Genomic DNA, 26,027 nt, shown 5'->3' with positions numbered 1-26,027 from the left:
CTTAGAGGTTTCTCTTTTCTCTGGATGAGACACTATGTTGTTTTGATAGTTATGAGATTTTTCCTTGTAAATCCTTTTATTCCTATCTTATTCAGACATGAACAGAATAAGTTTATTTTGAAGGCCAAGATTTCTTTAAAGGTTAAGGCCTTTTTCTGGTGCCTGATTTTCAAAAAGATACACTAAAGATTGTCTGCAAAAGAGAAGGCCTAATAAGGCTCTATTGCCTGATTTTGTGTATTTTGTGCAAACAAAGCAGTGAAACTGATGCTCGTCTCTTTCTGCGTTGTCATTACTGTGGATTTTTCTTTTCAACATTGACAAGGAGTATTGGGTTCTTCTGATACTAAGAAGATGTTTCTCACAAAATTTTGGGGATTTGGCAGAAGGAAATATGGTAAGATTTTGCAGGATTGTGCTTTAATGGCCATGGTGTGCTGCATCTGGTTAGGGAGGGATTTGAGAATCTTTTGGACTCTCCCTTCCATTCATTTGTTTTGAGATCGGATGGTTTTCTATGCCTCTTTTGGCATCACTGTCTGGTGCCTTTCCAGAAGTTCCGTCAAGTTCAATTCAGAGCAATTAGGGATCTTTGCTATTCTGATCACTGTTTAGAGTGTTGTTTTGCTTCATTGTATTAATTTGTAATTTCTTTTATGGGCAAATTTATAGACTTCTGTTTTTGTAACTGGGTTTGTTGATGGTGACATGCTTTTGCATGGTGCCACATAGAAGAGAATTTTCCTTGGAAGGGTTGAATTCGATGGTCTTCCATTTCCAAAATTTTTCTATGGCAAGTAGGGGGGAGGGGTGGGGGTGCAAACAACTACCATCCCTTGACCACTTGATTATTTAGTTAATTAGATACATTTCACAAAATTTTTCAACTAGCTCATCAAAATTCTTAGCCAAAAGATTGAAATTTTAAATTTAGTTGTTCAGGTAGGAGTTTAACCCAACTGCATGCATGGGTTTGTGAGGAGACGTACAGCAAGGTTATCAATGTACCTGCACCATAAAACAATTAAATTAAATAGAGCAAAACTTTGGAGCATTGAGTACAAGGCAGTCATGGAGCGGGTAACGGAGGGTAATAAGATGACATTGAGTGATGTTCATGACTCAAATCAAAGGTGGTGGTGGTGAGGTAATGGTTTTCAGAGGCATGGCAATCTTGATGGGGTGGTGGTGACAACTGGCCAGGGAATTAATTCTGGCCAAAGACCATGATAATATTGTCACAGCATTGTCACAATACCTAGAATCAATACCAATAACTTGTTGCATATTAGAAGATTGTTGAAGGCACTTTCTCCAGATGTTTGTGTGCTTTGCTATAATAATTCAGAGACCCACATCTTATATACACATATATATTTTGCATTTTGATTTTGCATTGAGGATATGGAATTATTTGATGTTATGGCAGAAAATTGGGTTTGTCCAAAATCAGTGGAGAAACTTTTAAATATTTCATTTGTGGGTTTTGGAATGAGGAAGGATAGGGCTGCATTATGGAAATCTGGTTTCTTTGCAGTGTTGTGGGAGTTATGGTTGGAGTGTAATGCACGGATCTATTCAGGGAAGAAGTTGAATTGTTTTCTGGTTTGGGAAAAGATTCATTATATAACATCATTATTTGCTGGGTTTGGGTATTTCAATGGTGAGAGCTTTCTGGAAGTCCAGATAGATTGGAGTAATATGTAGGTTTGATTTTGGGAGTAGTGGTTTTGTTTGTTTTCTTTTCTTTCTTTTGTTCTCATATTTTCCTTCTGGTTTGCTCCAGATTTATTGGGAGATGTCTTATTCTCCTTATTTAAATTCTTAATCTACTAATGAAATCTCTTCTTTTTCTATAAAAAGATATATACGTATATATAGTCACAGTACCCAAGAAACTGTTGCTCACACTGAAATCCTATTGAAGGGAATGTGCTAGTAATGCTTGCAAATGATAGTGGTAACTTATGCCAAAGTGAAGGTGATTATGCTTTACAGCTCTTTTTGCTTCTACCAAAACATCATCTGTGATGATAGGAAACAAAAACTTTTTGCTAGAACTTTCCAAATTCAATTAAAATTTAAATCTGTTAGTGAGTTGTAATTCCAAATCAACCTTGAATGATAAAACTCAAAACATGATAATTATGATAGATTGATCTAAAGTCCAAGTCCCATCCCACACTGCCACATCCACAATTTGATAAACAATATATTTTACTAAAAGAGATACAGCATTAGACATTGATAATATCTCCTAGAAGCATGATTAAAACTTCGTCTAGCTTAGAACCATTATAATTCATGTCCTGTCCGCCTGTCTAAGCTATTCTGACAGTTCCTGTTCAAATTCCTAAAGCCATTTGCTAAGGTTTAGAAAGGAACATTCTAAGTTTGTAAGATACCCCAAATCTAACTTCATTAAAAAAGGAAACAACAAAAAAAAAAAAAAAAGAGAACAAATTAACTACATTTTTGTGCTGACGATTTGCCAATGGACCGATAACAACAGCACGAAACATAGAGTTGGCATCAACCTAGGCTTGGATATGTTCAAGTCACATCTAATATTGACTAGACATTTAAATCCAAAATATTTATTATCAGGTCAGCGATCCACTGGATTATATTTTAAAATTCTTCTCATAGCAAATAAAATAATTACATGAAATATATAATATCTTTAAAAAAAAAACAATTGATTAATTTTTACATAGTTTGCATTGAACTTACATTGAAAGGTCTGGGAACTTTCAGAGAGATGGTTTATTGTCAGGCCGTGACAAGCAGGACAAAATTAATTCAGACCCATTAAGTCCACTTTGAGCCTTTATTTCAAGAGGGTTGATAGGTACAGGTAATAAATAGTCAGCTCTATCTGTGGATAAGAGAATTATAACCTTCAACGGCATGGTTAAGATGTTTTTCTTGACTTAACTCTCTCAAAACCCAAAGCTAAACATTAATCATAATTGAAACCCATGGGAAATATATATAAAAGACTTAAGACAATTGCAAAAATATCCTAAACTATATAATCCCTTTCCATATAACCCCTGACCAGCAGATTGCACATGTAACAAGTAACTTTAAAGATTCAACATTTTAAAAGAAATTTTTCTAAAAACACAGACTAATTGGTGGAAGGCAATCTAGAAAGAGTTCTTCATGTCGGACTCATCCTTACAAGGATTTCAATTAAGTGCTAGAGGATAAAAAATCGTACCAGTATTTACGGTTCTGAAAAAGTTTTGGGTTACGCAAATGCAAAATGGTTAAAGTGATACTCTACATCTACAGTCTAGCATTCCATTCCTTCCCTACGAGATATGTTCATGGATTACATGCCAAAGATGCTAAAGAGCAAATATGCTAATATTCAATTGAACCAAAAAGTATTAAAAGCTGAGTTGCATTTCAAAAACATACTAACCACTTCCGTCGAAATGGCCCCACCATTTATTGCTACTCCTATTAACGTGTTTTGCCAGTGCCCTGGCTCCCTCGGTCAAGAGACTGCCTTTAACCTCAAACCAAAAAGTACAAGATCCATAATCTAGGAGTGAAAATTTTGTTTAAGAAAACTCCAAATATATGAATGGACATAGAAAAAAACCAAATATACAACAGTAAGATCATTACAGTTCATTTTTTCTTCATCACTGTATCAAATGAATCACATAATTGACAACTGATATATATGAGCCTGTCAAGGCTTCTTGAGGATTGCATGAAGTCACTCGATGGTTATGAATAATTCCATCCATTCCATTTGCACAATCCATCTATTGACTTCTACAAACAACAACAAACCAATCTTAAGTCCCACTACGTGGGGTTGGCTATATGGATCCTTTTCCGCCAATTCACACGATCAAGGGTGTTTTCCTCAACTAACATAAGAGCTGTTAAATCCTTCCTCACTACCTCATTCCAAGTTAATTTAGGTCTACCCCTACCTCTTCTAGTACGATTAACAATTACCAACTTGCTCCTCCTCACTGATGCCCTACTTGGCCTGCATTTCTAGTGTCTAACCATCTAACCCGCCCCACCATTATCTTATCTTCTATCAATGCTATACCTAATTTATTGCAAATATGTTTATTACTTAATTTATCCTTTCAACTTTTTTAAATATGTTGTTTCTAAGTTACTCGACATTCTGATCTATATAGCATTGCTTCTTATAGCTGTCCTATAGCACACCTAAAGCACTCCTCCATTTTGCCCAACCTAATTTAACTCTATGTACTACATCCTGTTCAATTTTTCCTTCTGCTTGCATAACAGATCCAAGATATTGAAATCTACTAGTGTTGTTGATTTTTTTACTATCAAGCTTAATATTATCATTAGTATTCCTCCTTACATGGCTGAAACTACATTTCATATATTTTGTCTTGTTTTTACTTATCCCAAAACCTCAACTCTAAAGTTGTTCTCCATGGTTCTAACTTAGATTCTACCCCTCTCCTACTTTCATCAATCAAAACAATATTGTCTACAAACAACATAAACAAAGGTATCTTGTTATGGATATTCTTAGTAAGTTCATCAATCCCTAAAGCAGACAAATAGGGGCTCAAGGTTGAACCTTGATGTACGTCAATTATGATTGGAATTTCTCTAGACACTCCTTTTGCAATCCTAATGCTAGTCATTACTCAATCATACATATCCTTAATAATATTAGTATATCTATTGCATACTCCATTCTTCTCTAAAACCTGCCATAGAAATTCCTTAGGTAATCTATCATATGTTTTTTCTAATTCAATAAAAACCATAAACAAGTTCTTCTTTTCCCTGAACTTTTTCATTAATCTTTTTAGAAGATAGATAGCTTTTGTAGTCGATCTCCCTAGCATACTACCAAATTGATTCTCTGAGACCCTCATTTCTATTCTTATTCTTTGTTCAGTTACTATTTCCCACAATTTCATCATGTGACTCATGAGTTTTAAGTTTAATTTTGTGATGGTTATTACTGAATCTCACCTTTGCTTTTATATCTTAGTGCCTTCTTCCTCCATTGCTCCAATATTTTCTTAGTTTTTATAGCAATGTTGAAAATATTAGTTAACCATATACTTCCTTTATCTCCTAGACATATTTGGGCTTCAATAGGGATGTTATTTGGTCCAATAGATTTCTGATTTTTCATCTTTTATATAAAGTCATCTTAACTTCAGAGACTCTAATCTTACAAATAAATCTCAAATTTTTAGTCTTTTCCTCATTTGTCACTTCTAGGTTAAGCTTTCAATTTGATTTTCATTAAACAACTTATTAAAGTATCTTCCTCACCTCTCTTTTGTGTCTTCTTCTTTTACTAAGACAATTTCATTATCCACCTTTATACACTTTAAATTACCTAGATTTTTGCACTTTCTTTCCCTAGCTCTAGCTAGTTTATGTCTCTTTCTCTTCTTTTATATCTAGTCTTGCATATAAATTATCATAAGCTTTATGTTTAGCTTCACTAATGGTCTTTTTTGCCTCTTTTTATTTTTCAAACTTTTTTCTATTTCTACAATTTTTCAATGTTTTAATACCAAGTTTTTTTGTCTTTTCACCTTTTTGGACATCTTAATCCCACCGCCAATTTTCTTTGCTGCTTGAGAAGCTTCCTTTGGATTCATGTAAAATCTCTTTTGTTATTTTTTTTAATAGAACAAGTCATTCTATTTCACAAAGTGTTCAACATCTACTTTATCTCCTACTGTCCAATCACCCTATTTGATTATTTTATCTTCATATCTTACTATATTTTCTCCCTTCAGACTCCATATTTTGCAATGACTTATGTTATGAGCTGCTCTTTCTCTTCCAATTCTTTGCACATATATCTAAGACTAAAACTCTATGTTGTGTTGTCAAGCTTTCCCCTAGGGTAACTTTACAACTCTTACAAAATAAATGATCTCCCCTCTTAGTTAAGAAAAAATCTTATTTTGCCCACTTTTGAAGGTTATTCAGTGTTCTTCTCTTTTCTTAAAGCAAATACTCATTATAACAAGATCGTATGACATGGAAAGATCCAAAATCAAATCATTGGGCTCATTTTTATCTCCATATCCATGACTCTTGTGTATCCTCTCATATCCTTTATTACTCTTTCCAATGTGTCCGTTCAAATCAACTCCTATGAATTTTCAAACCTTGGTATAATACTATCCATTTCTTCCCAAAATTGTTTTTAGTGTTTTCTATTAAGCCTATTTGGGGAGCATACGCACTAATAACTTTTATTATCCCTAAAATTATCTTGATTTTTATGATTCTACGCCCTATTATTTTAACATCTACCGCATTATATTTTAGGTCTTTGCCTACAATGATTCCCACCCCATTTTTATGTTTTTCTTTCCCAGCATACCAAAGTTTAAATCTTGGCTCTCTAGCTTTCACTCCTACCCAATTAGTCTCTTGGAGGCATATTACGTTAATTTTTCTTTTAATCATTGTGTCAACTAATTCCACGTTTTTTTTCTGTCAAGTGTCCTTATGTTCCAACTTGGTAATCAACCCTAGTCTCTTGTACTACTTTCTTGATCCTCTCCCATCTAGAAAAGCCCAGCCTAGTCCGCCAATGTCCATTTTTCGCAACATTCAGGTGGTATAAGTACAATGCATTGCCTGTGGGGGATGCTCTAGTGACATTTTGTAACAATTCATATTAGAAGATCTAACAAGTTTTACGTTGGCTGACAACTACCTAATGCAACCCTCTACCTTTATCCAGGCTGGGGGCTGGTTGTGTGTGGGGATATATAGGGCATTTAGTGCCTACATAGACGGAGTACAAGTATCTACAGATTGAAGAAAGAAATGAAAATAAATAAATAAATAAATAAATTTTAGTACATAAAATTTGTAGCCCTGTACTGAAAATTAGACACAAAGCTCATGCATACACTTTTGTTTTTGAAAAATCCAGGATGTAAGAAGACTTGTGCATAAAATGAAAAAAACAGAGTTTGCATGCTTTGACCTTGAAAAGAAATCACTTGTTTTTTTATTAAAAAAAAAAAAGTGTTGGTAAAAGCCTAAGTTTAATTTGGAATTATAATATTCTTAGGGATTAAGACTCTTAAAGGAGACAATAAATTGGATCAAAATCAAATTACAGTCGATAAATTTTAAACTTAATTATGCTACATGAAATCAGGCCGGAATTCTTCATGTGCTTGTATACAAAAAGGTGGAACAGAATATTCTCGCCCTTATATCAAACATTGATTACTCCCCTTAATTCCTTAAATATAATCACCAAAGTGAAATAGTTTCACCAAAGCTTTCACTTTTTTTTTTTCTCCTTTTGTAGGTAACTAATTGCACTTTTTAATTGAAAACATAAAAAAATTTAATTGTTTGGCAGAGCAATTTTATGTGCACAGACAGAAAAACTAATTTCTGCCTCAGTCAGATCATAGTCTTACATTTGGCTTGTGTGGCAAAGTAAATGAAGAGAAAAGAGCAGATCTTGGAGGAGGAAGTCCCTCTGGAACTGTTCCAGCAGTACGCATGAGACCTAGAAGGCACTGAACACCACCATAACCAAGTCCCTGGTTTAAAAAAGAAAAAAAAAATTAAGAATTTTCATCACAATATAGTAACATTCTATTTTTTTTTTTAAATCAGAATCACACTTCCCAAATTTCATACAACTTTCGCTACAGTTAACAGCACTTGTTGTGCAGCACTATGCAGTGCATCAAAAAGCTAGTGACACCTAGACAAATTTCAGAAAGGATGTTATTGTCATATGGTTAATATGAGACTTGGATAACATATATCTATTACAACAACAACAATAAAAAGCCTTAAGTCCTACTAGGTGGGGTCGGCTACATGAATTCTTTTCTGTCAATTCACCCGATCAAAAGTGTTTTCCTCTATTAGATTAACGGCAAATAAATCCTTCCTCACTACCCCATTCCAAGTAATTTTAGGCCTACCCCTGCCTCTTTTCATGTCAAACACAATAACTAACTCACTCCTCCTTACAGGTGCTTTACTAGGTTTGCATGTCTATTGGCCTAACATGGATTTCGAATCTCATTTTGATGATAACAAATGAAAGTTGATTTAACATGTTGTTGTTAAGTGATGATGTTTCAGGAATGTTTAATTGACAAAGTTCAAAATATCAAAGGAAATGCAAGTTCAAGATCACCAAAGACCATAAAGCCACACTCATCTTCAAAGTGATCCAAAGGAAGCTCAAGTGAACTAAAATGATCAAAAGCATGTGAAAGCCTAAAGTTGCCTCAAGCTCAAAGTCTAAGAGGACTCAAAGCAAAAACTCATATGAAGACTTCAAAGCTTAGAGTGTTTAAGGCATTAGGATGAATCTATGTAAGTACTTCATGCTAAATATCATGTGAAAATGTTTTAAAGCTCATTAGGGTTTGTCTTGGACTTAGAAACCTTGTTTCAAAACCCCAGAAAATGTTTTTACAAGTAACAAAGCAAGAAAGCCAAGTGTTTTTGAAAACTGAACTAAAAAACAGAAAATTTGTCTGTTCAGGCGACTGAAGTGTAAGCTCAGGCGCCTGAAGATTTTCCCCAGGCGACTGAAGAATAAGCTCAGGTGCTTGAAGATTTTCCTAATGAATTTCTGAAGAGGCAGTGGAGGCTCAAGCGACTGACCCTTGTCACCTCACACACCTGACCCTATTTTCAGTTAAAATTTCACTGTTTTAAAGAACCTCAGGCAACTGACCTCAAGACTTCAGGCGCCTGAACACTATTAACAACTATATTTTTTAAAAGTTTTAAAATTCAAATTTAAGTTTCTTGTGCCCCAAATTTTGTAAAAACTTGGGAAATACTTCAACTAAACTTGGGCAACACGAATTAACCTTTTTGAGCCTATAAATATATGTTTTCACAAATCAAACTCATACCAAGCAATTGAAAATCAGCTCTCAAGCTGAAAGTTCTCTTGTTCTCTCAAAGCTCTCTCTTGCTCACTCTAGCAATCTGAGAATTACTGAAATTCTGAGCTGCTGATCATTCTTCTCTGAGCACTACAATCTGAATTGCTGATTCTTATCTAAGAGAAGTAATCCAGTGAAATTGTTCTTGAGTTTCAACTCTATTTCTTTTGATATTTGTAATTGAAGTATATAGTGCTTTCAATTGTACTAACCAACTCTATCTGAGAGCATTCTTTGTACAAAAGAAATTGTTTCTTGTTTTTTGTTTCTCATTTCTTTGATGGTTCAGGTGATTGGATCGTTGTAACCGAGCGTGGGGTATCGCTTGGAGAGGAGGCTCCACCCTAAAGGAGGGTTGTAAACGGTTTGTTCTGCCCGGAAAGGAATGAGTTAGTGGAATCCTTAGGTGGTCTTGCCTAAGATGAGGACGTAGACTGGGGATAAGCCGAACCTCGTAAAAAATCTCGATCTCACTCTCTACCTTTTTCTATTTAAATTTCAGCATATATAAATTGTGTTTCAAAATGCAGGTTTGCTGAAAAAGTGAGATTGAAAAGACCTTTTAATCTAAGAAAGTACGTTGGTTAATATTTTGCGGAAACCTTAAAGGGAGTACATTGATTAACGGCTTGCAGAAATCTTGATTAAAAGGAGTGCATAAAAGTTCATTCATACAGGGCTACAAACTGAAATTTGGCAAAACATTGAAATAAGAAAGTGCTGCAAGTTGTCACAAAATTGGTTAAGTATTGTGATTGGTTGATTGTTTATTATTTGGTTCGAGATTGGTGTTGTGATTGTGGTTGATTTGTTTGAATATTTAAAATCAACAACTTCCTTGTGTGGTTACTAAGTAAAAAGCTGTAAATTTGTAATAACACTTAAAAGAATTTCTTTTTATAAACCCAATTCACCCCCCTCTTGGGATAACACCTTGACTTTCAATTGGTATCAGAGCCTAGTTATAGCAAATCCTAATTAGAAGCTATATAAAGGTCTAAATGGCACACCTAGGTGTTCCCCCTTTTTCTGAAGGTCAATCATCTACTAGACCACCTATCTTTCATGGTTTAAATTATACATTTTGGAAACAAAGAATGAGGATATATATTCAAACCATGGATTGGAAAACATGGAAGGTTGTCACACATGGTGACTACATTCCTACTAAACTACTAGAAGGTAAAGAAGTCCCTAAAGAAGAAAAAGACTTGACCGACAATGATTATAAAATGATGCAATTTAACTCTAGTGCCATGAATGGAAGGTTGTCACACATGGTGACTACATTCCTACTAAACTAGTAGAAGGTAAAGAAGTCCCTAAAGAAGAAAAAGACTTGACCGACAATGATTATAAAATGATGCAATTTAACTCTAGTGCCATGAATGGAAGGTTGTCACACATGGTGACTACATTCCTACTAAACTAGTAGAAGGTAAAGAAATCCCTAAAGAAGAAAAAGACTTGACCGACAATGATTATAAAATGATGCAATTTAACTCTAGTGTCATGAATGCACTATATTGTGCTTTAGACGTTAATGAGTTTAATAGGGTCATGACATGTAAGTTAGCCAAAGAAATTTGGGACAAGTTAGAAGTAACCTAGGAAGGAACTATAGATGTTAGAGATAGTAGAATTGACATGCTCACAAGTGAGTATGAGGCTTTTAAGATGAACCCGAATGAAACTATCACTAGTATGTACACTAGGTTCACTCACATAATAAACTTCCTCAATGCCTAAGGAAAAAATTACTCAACTTATGAAATGATCCAAAAATTCCTTAGAGGACTACCACCAATTTGGGAACCTAAGGCCACTGCCAATACGGAAGGAAGAAACTTGTAAAACACCTCCCTAAATGAATTAATAGGTTCTCTTCTCACATATGAGATGACAATGAATGAAAAAAATTCAGAGAACAATAATAAAAACAAGAAATCAATAGCTCTTAAAGCTAGTAAATAAAGTTCTAGTGATGAGGATGAAGACAATGAATTAGATGATGAAGAATTAACCTTTATCATTAAAAGACTTGGAAAATTTTTTAGGAAGAAAAGGAAATTCCGAAGGAAATTTAAAGGATCTAAAATTAACAAAGGTGAAACAAACACAAAGGAAACTAAGAATGATCCACCTACATGTTATAATTGTAAGAAGGTTGGACACATTAAACCCGATTGTCCACAGCTAAAGAAGGACAAGAAGAAATAGAAGGCAATGAAAGCTACGTGGGACGACACAAGCTCAAGCGAATCGGAAGATGAATCAAGTGAACAAGAAGTTGCCAACATGTGCTTCATGGTACACAATGCTGAGGTAAACTCTTATTATAGTTCATTGGAAGAATCTAGTGGAGAGTCTAGTAATAATTCATGTGATAGTATGCTTTCATACAAGGAAATCCAAGTTGAATTATCCTACTTACACAATAGGTTCATCAAAGTGTCTAAAAGAAACATAGCCTTCAAAGAACAAAATGAAAATCTTAAGAATCAACTAGAAAGTTCAAAATCATCTAAAAAAGAAAAGGATTCTCCTATTGATGATCTAATGAAGAAAATCAACAATATGTCTCAAGAGTCAGTAAAACTACAAGTAAATGGTGAAAGCAAGAAAGACCTAGAAATAAGTGATCTTAAAAGAAAAATTGAAGATAAAGATAAAATCATTTACAATTTTCCTAGAGGAAAAGAAAATTTTGAGAAGATAGTTGGTCAACAAAGGATGATAAGTAATAAAGAAGGAATAGGCTACAATGGAATTGAAAACAAAAAGAAGAAAAATTTATTTATGGGATATTTTGTAAAAGAAGCAAAATACTATGCAAGCACATCTTCTACAAATATACATGAAAACACTACTTGCTACTTGTGTAGAAATAAGGGACACATAAAGTTCAATTGTCTACTTAAAAAGAAATATGTCAAAATCAAGAATGAATGGAAAGTAGACACGAAAACTAGGCATGACTTAAAAAGAATTAAGAAGGTTTGGGTTTCAAAAGTAACACCATAAATCATTCCTTGTAGGTATGCTTTAGGACTACTCCATCAAAGGAAAAATGGTACTTGGACAGCGGGTGTTCAAGGCATATGACAGGAGATAGAACAAAGTTCACGTCCTTAGTTCAAAAAGATGGAGGGTATGTTACCTTCGGTGACAACGCCAAAGGAAAAATCGTCGGAATAGGTAAAATTGATAAAGAACCCTCTCTTACTATTGATGATATTTTGTTAGTTGATGGATTAAAGCATAACCTTTTAAGTATAAGTCAACTTAGTGACAAGGGGCTTGACATAATCTTTAAACAAGATAAGTGTATAGTTCAAAATCCTAGAAAACATGAAATTCTATTCACAGCTCTTAGAGTAAATAATGCATATTGCATAAACCTTGAAAACTTAGTCACTCAAGATGCAACATGCTTGGCTGCCATGAATGAAGCTAGTTGGCTTTGGCATAGAAGACTAGGACATGCAAGCATGGACTTATTATCAAACTTATCTAGAAATAACTTAGTTAAAGGTTTACCAAATACAAAATTCATAAAAGATAAAATCTGTGATGCTTGCCAACTTGGAAAACAAATCAAAACAAGTTTTAAAAAGAAGAAACATATATCTACTAGTAGACCCTTAGAACTTATACATTTGGATTTGTTTGTTCCTACTAGAACTCAAAGCATAGGAGTTAAGCAATATGCCTTTGTTATAGTTGATGACTACTCTAGGTTTACTTGGGTATTGTTTTTATCCTCCAACGATGAAGCTTGTAATATGTTAATAAATCTATGCAAGAAACTTCAAAATGAAAAAGGATATAATGTTTCAAATATAAGAAGTGATCAAGGAAGAGAATTCAACAACAAAGAAGTTGATAAATTTTGCAATGAATATGGAATCAATCATAATTTTTCAGCACCTAAAACTCCACAACAAAATGGAATTGTTGAAAGAAAAAATAGAACCCTTCAAAAATGGCTAGAACAATGTTAAATGAACATAATCTACCAAAATACTTTTGGACTGAAGCAGTAAACACCGCATGCTATGTAATAAATAGAGTTTCAATAAGATCAAATTTGAATAAAACTCCCTATGAACTTTGGAAAGGTAGAAGGCCTAACATCTCTTATTTTCATGTTTTTGGATGTAAATGCTAAGTATTAAATGATAAAGATGATTTAGGCAAATTTGATGTAAAACCTGATGATGGGATATTCTTAGGATATTCATTAAAAAGCAAAGCCTATAGAATATACAATAAAAGAACTCTTACAATCTTAGAATCAATTCATGTCACATTTGATGAAGAAAGTCCATTCAATAAACCAATAAAAATTGAAGAAGTACAAACTACTCAAAAACAAGAAGACTTAGACATAGTAGAAGCAAAAAAAGAAGAAAAATTAAATAATGATGTTGTTGAAAATACTGAAGTACCAAAAGAATGGAAGTATGTAAGGAATCATCCAAAAGATCAAATAATTGGAAAACCATCACGAGGTATAACTACAAGATCCTCTTTGAAAAATATGCAATCACTATGATTTCCTATCTCAAAATGAACCAAAGAATGTAGAAGAAGCTCTAAGTGATGACTCATGGATAATAGCCATGTAAGAAGAATTAAATCAATTTGAAAGAAGTAAAGTATGGAAATTAGTTCCCAAACCGGATAATCATTCAATTATAGAAACTAAATGGGTATTTAGAAATAAAAAGGATGAAAATGGAATTGTAGTTAGAAATAAAGCTAGACTTGTAGTTAAAGGATATAACCAAGAAGAAGGAATAGATTATGATGAAACAATTGCTCCCGTAACTAGAATGGAAGCAATTAGAATGCTTTTAAATTATGCATCTCATAAGAAATTTAAATTATATCAAATGGATGTAAAGAGTGCATTTTTAAATGGTTATATTAATGAAGAGGTATATGTAGAACAACCACCGGGCTTTGAAGACATACAAAAACCTGAATATGTTTACAAGTTAACTAAGGCTTTATATGGTTTGAAACAAGTCCCTAGGGTTTGGCATGAAAGACTTAGTGGATTCCTACTAGATAAAGGATCTTCTAGAAATAAGGTTGATAGTACTTTGTTTATCAAATCTAAGAAAGATGACATGCTCATAATCCAAAATTACGTAGATGATATTATTTTTGGTGCAACAAATGATAACTATGTAAGGAATTTGCTAAATGTATACAAGAAGAATTTGAAATGAGCATAATGGGAGAATTGAACTACTTCCAAGGATTACAAATCAAATAAGCAAAAAATGGAACCTTTATAAGTCGTTCCAAATAAATAAAAGATATGCTTAAGAAATTCGATATGGAAAGTAGTAAGCCTATAGGTACCCCCATCAATACTTGAATAAGTCTCGATAAAGATGAAAAAGGGAAACCGGTAGATATGAAATATTATAGAGGTATGATAGGAAGTTTGCTATACCTAACAGCTAGTAGGCCCGATATAATGTTTAGTGTATGCATGTGTGCACGATTTCAATCAGCACCTAAAAAATTACATCAAATAGCCGTCAAAAGAATCCTAAGGTACTTGATAGGCACAATCGATTTAGGACTTTAGTATCCTAAGGACACTGGATTTGAAATGATTAGTTATTCGGATGCCGATTATGCAGGGTGTAAGATAGATAAAAAAAGTACAAGTAGAACTTGTCATTTTCTAGGACGATCCCTAATGTCTTGGTTTTCTAAAAAATAAAACTCTGTAGCCTTATCCACAGCTGAAGCTGAGTATGTAGCAGTTGGGAGTTGTTGTGCATAAACCTTGTGTATGAAACAACAAATAAAGGACTACAATTTAGAATATTCCACCATACCAATTAAGTGTGATAACACAAGTGCAATAAACATCTCAAAAAATCCAATATCACACTCAAGAACAAAACACATTGACATAAGACACCACTTTCTAAGAGATCATGTTCAAAAAGAAGACATCATACTTGAATTTATAAACACAAATGACCAATGGGCGAATATCTTCACAAAACCTCTTCCCGAAGATAGATTTATATCTATTAGAAGAGAACTTGGGTTGTTACATAGCAAGGAAGTGATTTAGGTAGGGTTCATATTGAGCAAAATGAGATAATTAAGGAATTAGGGACTTCAAGCGACTGAGCTTGGAAGCTCAGGCGACTGAGCACTCTATATTGAAGGTTCAGGCACCTGAGCCAATAGACCTCAGGCGACTAAGGTGCTATTGCCTGTTGAGATTTCAATTCTGTAAATCTTTAGGCGACTGAACTTAATCTTCAGGCGCTTGAAGTCGCGAGATCTATATATTTTAAGCACAAAAACCCTAACTTTAGGCTATTGACTCCTGCTCCATCACTCACCCGAAGCTCCAACCTTTGGTCTCCCTTGCTTCCTCACTCAAAATCCCTCGAATCACAGCCCTAAACTCCTTCTCCTACACTTTTTCCCACTGATTCTGGGGTTCAATTCTCCAAAAACACAACGATGCCTCGTACTAAGACCACAGCAAACCGAGGATCTTCTTCCGGAAGGGACAATAACAACATCGAGCAATGGTTAGTCACTCCCCAATCTAAACTTCGTTATCGTTCTACTCCCCGTTCTACGGACCCAATCTTTGGTAAGGTGATTGACACCACCTTCTTCGATTCCGAATTTCTTGAAATATTGCCTATGTTTAGGAATATAGGTTGGAAAAATTTTGTTGTTTTTCAAGCCAAAGGCATGTATCCCAACTTAGTTAAAAAATTTTATGCCAACATCATTCATGGAGAAAATGTTCTAACCACTGAGGTTAGAGACAAGAAAATTGTTTTAACTCCTCAAATCCTAGCTCCCATTTTGCATATCACCCCGGAAGAATTCGAATGTCCCGCCTTTGCTCAAACTAGGATTCTAGGGCAAGGCTTTACACCTGAAGAGTTTTTGCCTTTGATTATGGTAAACGAACCTGTATATTTTGGCCATCCACCTATGTATAAGCAATTGAACCTCCAGGCCCAAATACTTCACAAATCATCTCCAACAACATCCTACCTAAAGTTGGCTCGTATGATCATCTTTCCTATGTCGATTGCTTTGTTTTATGGTGTTTACTAAAGGGAAAGAAGCTTGATCTTTCTAATCTCATTTTGAAATGGATGTGGGCCAAGTTGGAAGCCACTCGTGTCACTCTTCCTTATGGAGGTGTGTTGAACCTTATTTTTGCTCAGCTTGATATTACCATACCTTCTGAGTTGTTCATAAAACGTACTCGTTATGACCTCTTCACCTCCACAACCCTCAAGCAAATGGGCTATAAAAAGCACGATCAGGGTTGGTTCTTAAAAGGAGGAAGACCTCAAAGAGCAGCAGCTATACCTCCTCCTCCTCCTCCAGCTCAAGACCAAGGACCTCCTGCTGATACGCCTTCTTGGTTCATTCCTTTTCATCATGAATTCTCCACCTTCAGTAGAGACATGAGATCTGGACTTCAAACCCTTCAGGAGAATGTTTCCTCACTTGATCAGCGTCTCACTTGTATCGAGCAATATCAGGCTAGCTCCTCTCGTGGTGTTGATCCCATGGACACTAACTCTGCTCGTCAGAGTGATGATGAAGATTCTGAGGAAGGTGATGAAGAGGAAGATGATGATGATGCTGAAAACTGATTTAGTTGTCAATTTGTGTTGTATTCAGAACTCCCTATGTATTGGCCTTGTTTTATGTTGCTTTGTTTGTTCTTGTTTTTGGTTGGGCTTCTAATCTCTATTACTTATGTCCTTGTGTAATGTGACTATGCTTTTAATGTGCTAAACCACTTTGTGTCTATCCCCCTCAATTCTTTTTGAATGATGTCAGAGGAGGAAAAATTTTGAGCAAACATGAGAAAGCAATCATGAAAAATAAGAATATGGCACATATATAAAGCATATAAAATATTGGCATATAGCAAGGGGGAGTAAAAGCTAAAATGAACATGAAAACTTAATAAAAGCATTTATGATGACATAAGCACTTTTGATTGTGACTTTTTGATTGTAAACTATTTTTGAACTTACTCATACTTGAATTCATCATTTTTCATATTTGTTAAAAAGGCATGTTTATTGTAAAGGGGAGCCTTTTCAAAGGATCTCTCATTTTTACTCCTTATTTGTCATCATCAAAAAGGGGGAGATTGTTGGCCTAACATGGCTTTCGAATCTCGTTTTGATGATAACAAATGAAGGTTGATTTGACATATTGTCGTTAAGTGATGATATTTCAGGAATGCTTAACTGACAAAGTTCAAAATATTAAAGGAAATGCAAGTTCAAGATTACCAAGGACCATAAAGCCACACTCATCTTCAAAGTGATCCAAAGGAAGCTCAAGTGAACTAAAATGATCAAAAGCATGTGGAAGCCTAAAGTTGCCTCAAGCTCAAAGTCTAAGAGGACTCAAAGCAAAGACTCATATGAAGACTTCAAAAGCTTAGAGTGTTTAAGGCTTTAGGATGAATCTATGTAAGTACTTCATGCTAAATATCATGTGGAAATGTTTTGAAGCTCATTAGGGTTTGTCTTGGACTTAGAGACCTAGTTTTAAAACCCCAGAAAATGTTTTTACAAGTAACAAAGCAAGAGAACCAAGTGTTTTTGAAAACTAAACTGAAAAATAGAAAATTTGTTTGTTCAGGCGACTGAAGTGTAAGCTCAAGCGCCTGAAGATTTTCCTAATGAATTTCTAATGAGGCAGTGTAGGCTCAGGCGACTAACCCTTGTCACCTCAGGCGCCTGACCTTGTTTTCAGTTAAAATTTCACTGTTTTAAAGAACCTCAAGCGACTGACCCCAAGACTTCAAGCGCTTGAACACTGTTAGTGGCTACATTTTTTAAAAGTTTTAAAATTCAAATTTAAGTTTCTTGTGCCCCAAATTTTGTAAAAACTTGGGAAATACTTCAACTAAACTTGGGCAACACGAATTAACCTATTTGAGCCTATAAATATATGTTTTCACAAATCAAACTCACACCAAGTAATTGAAAATCTGCTCTCAAGTTGAAAGCTCTCTTGTTCTCTCAAAGCTCTCTCTTGCTCACTCTTGCAATCTAAGAATTACTAAAATTTTGAGCTGCTGATCATTCTTCTCTGAGCACTACAATCTGAATTGCTGATTCTTATCTAAGAGAAGTAATCCAGTGAAATTGTTCTTAAGCTTCAACTCTATTTCTTTTTATATTTGTAATTAAAGTATATAGTGCTTTCAATTGTACTAACCAGCTCTATTTGAGAGCATTCATTGTACAAAAGAAATTGTTTCTTGTTTCTTTGACGGTTCAAGTGATTGGATCGTTGTAACCGAGTGTGGGGTATCGCTTGGAGAGAGGGCTCCACTCTAAAGGAGAGTTGTAAACGGTTTGTTCCACCCGGAAAGGAACGAGTTAGTGGGATCCTTAGGTGGTCTTGCCAAAGGCGAAGACGTAGACTGGGGATAAGCCGAACCTCATAAAAAATCTCGATCTCACTCTCTACCTTTTTCTATTTAAATTTCAGCATACATAAATTGGGTTTCAAAATGCAAGTTTGCTGAAAAACTGAGATTGAAAAGACCTTTTAATCTAAAACAGTACGTTGGTTAATATTTTGCGGAAACCTTAAAGGGAGTACGTTGATTAATCGCTTGCGGAAATCTTGATTAAAAGGAGTGCATAAAAATTCATTCATACAGGGCTACAAACTGAAATTTGGCAAAACGCTGAAATAAGAAAGTGCTGCAAGCTGTCACAAAATTGGTTAAGTATTGTGATTGGTTGATTGTTTATTATTTGGCTTGAGATTGGTGCTGTGATTGTGGTTGATTTGTTTGAATATTTAAAATCAACAACTTCCTTGTGTGGTTACCAAGTAAAAAAGCTATAAATTTGTAATAACACTTAAAAGAATTTTTATAAACCCAATTCACCCCCCTCTTGGGATAACACCTTGACTTTCAGTTTCAAATGCACAAACCATCTAAGTTGTCCTTCCCTTATCTTGATTTCAACCGGTGCTATGCCTAAATTATTACGTATATGTTTATTTCTTACTTTATCTTTTAATGTTAAACCACTCATCTACCTTAACATTTGCATCTCAACAACTTTTATCTTTTGTACATATTGTTTCTTAGTTGTCCAACATTTTGAACCATAAAGCATAGCTGGCCTTATAACCGTCTTATAAAACTTTCCTTTTAATTTTAAGGATATTCTACGATCACACAACACACCTGATGCACTCCTCCATTTTACCCAGCCTGTTTTAATTTTATGTACTACATCTTCTTCAATTTCCCTTTTAGCTTGCATAATAGATCCAAGATATCTAAATCTATCAATGCTATTAATTTCTTGATTGTCAATTTTAATCTTCTCTCTATTGCTACTCCTTACACTACTGAAATTACATTTCATATATTTTGTCTTATTCCTACTTATCCTGAACCCTTTAGACTTTAACGTGGCTCTCCAAAGTTCTACCTTAGATTCCACTCCGCTCCTACTATCATCAATCAACACGATATCATCCACAAACAACATACACCAAGGGATCTCATTTTGGATATTCTTAGTTAGTTCATCAATAACTAAAGTAAAAAGATAATGACTCAAAGTAGAACCTAAATGTACACCTATTGTGATTGGAAAATCTCTAGATTCAACTCCTACAGTCCTAACGCTAGTCACTACTCTATCATACATATCCTTAATGAAATCCATATATCTACTACAAACTTCCTTCTTTTCTAAGACCCACCAAAGAACTTCCCTAGGTACTCTATCATAAGCTTTCCCTACGTTAATAAAAACCATAAACATATTTCTATTGCTATGAAAAAAAAACATTATGAACAATTTTCAAAAATATTAGCAAAGCAGATATAATGGGTAAATTTTACAAAATACTTCTAAACCATGAAATTATGCCATATAAAGCTGAAAAATAAGGCCAAACTAGTGTAAAGAAGATCCACATCTAAACGATGTCAATCATTGTGCATTGTGCATTGACCAAAAAGGTAATGGAGTTCACATGGGCTCCAAATGAGTGATATTTAGATACTTAAAAGAACATCTTTTACCCAAAAATGAGTGGTAAGGGACTTAAATGAGAAATTTAAGAAGCTGGAAAGCATGAAGAAGTGGCAAATGTTCGAATTGAGGGCGGTTGGAGTGCGCCCATGGTGGTCAGATTATTACCCTGTGAACCTAGACAATGACAATGACAATGTTCGGAGTAAGAACGGTTGGAAAGGGCATAGACAGCAACCAATGATGGTAGTCAGATTGTGGATGCGTTGCTAAAGCTTAAAGTAATAGAGTTCACATGGGTTCCAAATGAGGGAAGACGTACAATACATGCAAGAGGTTGAAGTAATAGAGTTCCAGTGGGTTGCAAATGAAATATATTTAGAGACTTACATTAAATGTTTATCCAAAAGTGGAAGGAGACTTAAATAAGAAACTGAAGGAACTACAAGAATATGAAGAAGATGGCCAGTGGATTTTCAAACTGAACAGTGCGGATGTTCGGACTCAGGGCTGCTGGAGTGTGCTGATTATGGTCGGACTTAGGGTGGTTGGTGATGGTGGTCATATTGAGGATGGTTGGTGATGATGGTTGGGTTATTGCATTGTACGCCTAGACAGCAAAGATGTTCAGACTGAGGGCGGCTAGAGCGTGCATAGACAGCAGCAAGTAATGGTGGACTAATTGTGGATGGCCGGTGATAGTGGCCAGATTGAGGGTGGCAGGTCATGGTAACTGGATAGAGATTGGCCTGACTACGCTATCGGACCAGTACATGGTACCGTACAGTGCGCATTAAGAGAGAGAAACGTGAAGGGAGAGAGCAGGGGGGGTGTGAGAGATGTATGAGGAGGATGACAGCAGGTCAGGGCTGTCTAGGTTTTTTTTAATGTAATGTATGATGGCAGGAGGTGTTAGGGTTTACTTAAATGTGTTTTCCATTCTTGTTTTCCATTCTTGTCCTAACATTTACAATGCACACGAGGCATTGCCATGTGGGAGAGAGAATCCTAGCTTTCCCTGAGGAAGGAGAATTTGGGTATTGAAGGCCTCTGAAGGAAACACCATTGCTATATATTATTTATAGATGATACGTGTTTAGGATTCAATTATTTTTACGGTATTAAAAGTGGGATACAAAGAAGACGAATCATATAGACAATATAAACTTCCTTAAATTTCTTATTTCTGGTCCATGTGAAAAACTCATAGTATGTAAATATTTTAGCATATGGAATCAAATTAAGAGAGCTTCAAGGATGTGGCAAGAGTTTATTTAGAGTTAATATTATTTTATAGATTAGAGTCATTAGACAAAATTTACGGTGTTAGGTTTACTTATAAAGATAAATGCTGTGCCATTAAGGAAAAAGTCAATATTCTATCCATAATATATTTAACATCAATCCATGTGAAAACTGTATAGATGTGAATTCTTTCGGTGTAAAAATCAAGATTAATTAAAAATGTAACAAGAGTTTCTTCATGACTAAATTACTCTTTATTTTCTCATAAGTTGAGCATGGGTTGGATTTAAAAAAAAAAAATCAATTAAGTCTACTAGTAAAAGAATATGTTATTTAGGATATAATTAATGGTATTTGATCTTACAATAATTCACACCATTCTTACTTTTATAATGTGACAAGAGTTTATTCAAAATTAAACTACTTCTATTTTCTCCAAAGTTGGACATGAGTTAGATAAAAATTTTAAACAATGAAGTCTACTAAAAAAAAAAAAAAATTGAATGTCATTTAGGATATAATTAAGGGTATTTGGTCCAAAAGCGATTTACAATATTCATATTTTTATATATAGTATTGATTTGTCACTATTTATATTGTGTATGATAAAAGTAAAAATTGAGCATTAAATCTAGGTGGAATGCTAACTCAGAGTTCTAGAAATTTTGCACCAGATATCCATAGTTTTGATAACTGGTGCTTTTATACATGGGTGACACCCACTAATAGGATTTTCAGATGCATCTCCACGGCCTCATTCTCTATTATTTTGAATGGAGAACCTGCTGGTTTCTTTAAAAGCTCTAGAGGACTCAGGCAAGGAGACCCATTATCCCCCTTTCTCTTCACCATCATCATGGAAGCTTTCAGTCTTCTGCTTCATAGAGCAAATTCTCTAAAACTGTTAAAGGGAGTTCAAATGTCTAACTGCAGTGTTTCCATCAAAATCACTCATCCATTTTTTGCTAATGATGCACTCATTTTTTTGCAGTGACTCTATTTTAGAAGCTATATGGTTGAAGGCGATCCTTACATGTCTGGAAGCAGTGGCAGGATTGATAATCAACTTTGGCAAGAGCAACCTCTAACATGTGGGGGCCGTCACTAATTTGAAAGGCGTTCTCTAAACTCCTAAATTGCAGCCAAGGAGCTCTTCCCACTCTTTATCTTGGCCTCCCTTTGGGACTTAAAGCTAGCTTTGCCAAAACTTGGGATCCTATGATAGAAAGGATGAAGACTAAACTATCAAATTGGAAGGCTAAGTTCCTATCTCTTGGAGGTAGGCTTACTCTTATTAAAGCAGCTCTTGCCAACCTGTCTATCTACTATGCCTCTCTGTTACCTATTCCTGATGTTGTGGCCAGAAAAATTGAGAGACTGCAAAGAACCTTTTTGTGGAGAGGAAACTCCGAGTCATTCAAATTCCTGTCGACCAAATGTGAGAAGTTGTATCCTTCTATTCAGAACGGAGGTTTGGCCATTAAAGATCTGTGGCTAATGAATCAGGCTTTGTTGGCTAAATGGATTTGGAGGTACAATATTGAATCCACAAGTTTACGGAAACAATTTATATATATCTGTTAGATTACCACTTTACCTAAAAGCTTAAGCTATTAGATTGTGAGCCAGCAATGTACATCAAGTTTTAACACTCCCCTGCAAGTGCAGCCCGACAGCACGTGGAGAGATAAACACATGATAAATAGCACCCCTGATAGGGAACACAATAACCTTTTTAAACACCACAAAGTAAATGCGGGCAACAAGACTAGAACCCAGGACCTCCTAGTAACCAGCTCTGATACCATATTTGATGACCACTTTACCTAAGAGCTTAAGCTACTAGGTTGTGGGATCCCAAGCACACAAGGCTTTGAAAGGTTGGAGCTATTGGAAAGGCATTTGCAAGGCTAGTCAATTTTTTTGAGAGTTTGCTTGTATTAAAACACACAAACATTTCACCTAAAAAATAAAAACTTACCACCAATGCTTTCATGCAAGTATTCAAATGAAACACAAATGCTGAGTGCATATGAGTGTAAACATCCAATTGAACATTATAGAGAACACTCTGCAATCCATATCTTTGATTCCAAGGATTGTCATACCCAATATTCCATCCATAAGACCATACCTAAGTTAACATGCATAAATTTAACAATATTAAAAATTTATTATCCTCACGATTGCAGTTCTCATATTTTATATCAAGTATTCTCATTCTGATGATGGACATGTACAACCCTAGACCCAGTTAAAAAATCAAGCCAATATTCAGCCATGCAATCAAACAAACATATAATATTCTAAAGAAACAAAGACAATCTACAGATGTAATTAGATATATAAATCATATTACGATGACAGGTAAGTACTCACTGATAGTAAGCTTGCCAAAAAAATGCAGGGCTGGGCAGCTGTCTTCACAACAGCAATTGCAAGGACCCCATTAGACCTTTCCTTATCTTCAGTGTAAAACTTCCTATAGACTTGCACACCTGGAAAAAGTTGAATGCCCATTATTGGAGGAATGTTGTCCATGAGCCACAAGTAGTTTTATTTTCAATTGTTTTCAATTATTCTCCTTTCTTGTCCTCCTCTATGATCTTCACGTCTTAAAGAATGGCATTTTAAGCATATATGATCCCAACTCCTGAGTTCAATCGTCATGGTATTTTTGCCCTGCTGTCAGAGCTACCAAAAGCAAACAAAACCCTATGATGTCTATAACTAGCCAGGCCACAGGAGAAGCTCAGCTTTTGTATGCTAGAACAGGATAACTCAAGCCTGAATTTAGGACTGTTTGCTGGGCCAGGCATAAGCACATGTAGGTTCAACTTGTAGTAGAGATATATTGTGATATTGATCACTGACTCGTACACTACATTTTTTAGAAGTAAAATTACTAGTTATTTTCATTATTTTTTAAGAAAATTTCTATGGGCTAAGTTCCCTTGAGGCTGGTGCTGTAAATTAAAGCCTGGTTTTTAGGCTCATTTAGTAAAAGATCTGAACCACAGCCTGAATTTAGGATTGATCAGTTAAAGATCGGAGGGTGAGCTTGCAAAGGTCAGTTCGCTCAACTCATTTACACCCAATGTTATTGCTTATTAGTTATTATTACATTAGCTGATATAAGCAATGCATGGGCAGTCAATAAAAGGGAAATTTTTTGTATAGAATTTGGATTTTCTCCCCCCAACACCCCAGCGAAGTTTACTTGCAAAGTCAAAGTTCAAATGGCTGTTTTTGGTATTCTTTAGAACTATCCAATACTTACATAAAAATGCACTGTAATTGCAATTCCTGATTATGTAACAAGGGTTGCATATCCAAACTAGCATAAATAGATAGAAGAGGTATCAACTCAATGATTGAAGTTGATAGGATAAAGTTGGATTCGATACAAGAAAAGTAAGCCAACAATGACTTCTTTAATTGTACTTGTTGGATGAATTAGTTAAATTACTGTAACTCAGGAAAGCAAGGACTAGACTGAGTCCTAATTAACAGTATATAATATTTAAGGTCTGTCCTTCAACTGCATGGTATTTTGTACTTAATAATTGTCTTGGCCAATTTCAGTGAGATCAAAATCTTGAACTATTATTCCACTGGCAAAAGGTCTGAAAATTGAATTGCTCTGTTCATAATTATTTATTCTGAATGTAATATGTCTAAAGACAGTTGGATGGTTAGAGAAAGTTGAATACGCAATAGTTAAGACCCTTTTGCTTTAAAACCCTTTTGCATCCCTACAATGAGAAGTACAGAAAATAAAAGGTAACACTACTAAGTTTGACATGGTTCTAAAATAGTACCATCAAGCATAAATAATACAGAAACAACTGGCAGTTGCAATTTATGTTTCTGATTACAATTGGAATTCAATAGATGCTGCAGTTATAAGTTGCCATTGAACACCTTGCAAAATATACAAAACATGAGAAAAACTGTGGAATTCAAGATGCTGCATTTATACGTTCCATTGAACACCTGGAAAATTACACAACTGGAGAAAAACTTATGTCAACCATTGTGTAATGACATTATATCCAGGCTAACCCTCTGCGACATCGTGAAAATCACTTGGACTCAAGATGTCCAAGTGTATGATGGTAGATGTCTTGATTATGATGTTGAGAATGGAGGAAATGAACCAAGAAGGCTGCTGTCACTGTAAGCAAACCAATCGTACAACCGGAAAATAGGGGCAAACATGGCCTTTAAATTTTCTTTTCTTTCCTTTTTTTTTTTTTTTGATAAAAAGCACAGTATTCTTCATAATAGTTTCTGTAACTTATGAGTTGATCCCTTTAATTTTGACCAGCTTCAGGCACAAATTTTTTCACTGTGAATTATATAAGTAAATCTTTCATTTGTTAAGCTTGGTAGTTGTTTTTATTTTGACATGTTTTTCGAGTACTTAAGCCATTTCTCATGCATTCTCTATTCTTGTTACTTGTACAAATGGAATTGGCACCAGCAATAAGGAACAACCTTTTTAGCAATCTAATGGGGGCATTTAAATTCTTTCTTGATAATTTGATAAAATATTTTGGCCATTCAAAATAACTTAAAATGGTAAAAAAAAAAAAATTAAAAAAAAAAACAAGTATGGTTGTTACCTTCTTCAATGGTTTTCACTCCAGGCAGAACTTTTGTCAGGCCCTCTGCTTGCAACATTTCAGAAAATGAAGCATACCAGTGGACATCCTGCAATAACAAAGTGAAAAAAGGGATCCAAGTCATCCAGAAGAAAACATGAACGAAT

At 34.8% G+C, this 26,027-nt stretch overlaps 1 protein-coding gene across 12 annotated transcripts in view; it reads right to left on the bottom strand.

The window, feature by feature from the left end:
* LOC131150955 (uncharacterized) overlaps window positions 1-26,027 on the bottom strand; it is a 40,426-nt gene that overhangs the window by 9,175 nt on the left and 5,224 nt on the right. For 5 of the 12 annotated variants that reach the window (XR_009135644.1, XR_009135645.1, XR_009135642.1 and 2 more), the window contains exons 6-9: window positions 25,882-25,969; window positions 23,633-23,751; window positions 7,446-7,571; window positions 3,434-3,556 (exon numbers count right to left, since the gene is read on the bottom strand). Coding sequence is in view for 5 of the 12 variants with exons in the window: in XM_058102063.1 (XP_057958046.1) it covers window positions 3,434-3,527; window positions 7,446-7,571; window positions 23,633-23,751; window positions 25,882-25,969 (427 nt within the window). In the remaining 7 variants the exon portion in view is untranslated. The remainder of the gene's footprint in view (window positions 1-3,433; window positions 3,557-7,445; window positions 7,572-23,632; window positions 23,752-25,881; window positions 25,970-26,027) is intronic. The other 7 variants (XR_009135647.1, XR_009135646.1, XM_058102061.1 and 4 more) reach the window with 4 other exon arrangements.

The sequence above is a fragment of the Malania oleifera genome, chromosome 3, assembly GCF_029873635.1.
Source record: "Malania oleifera isolate guangnan ecotype guangnan chromosome 3, ASM2987363v1, whole genome shotgun sequence".
NCBI classification, from domain to species: domain Eukaryota; kingdom Viridiplantae; phylum Streptophyta; class Magnoliopsida; order Santalales; family Ximeniaceae; genus Malania; species Malania oleifera.
Note: the sequence above shows the minus strand (reverse complement) of the source record. Positions and strands in the feature narration are given on the sequence as shown.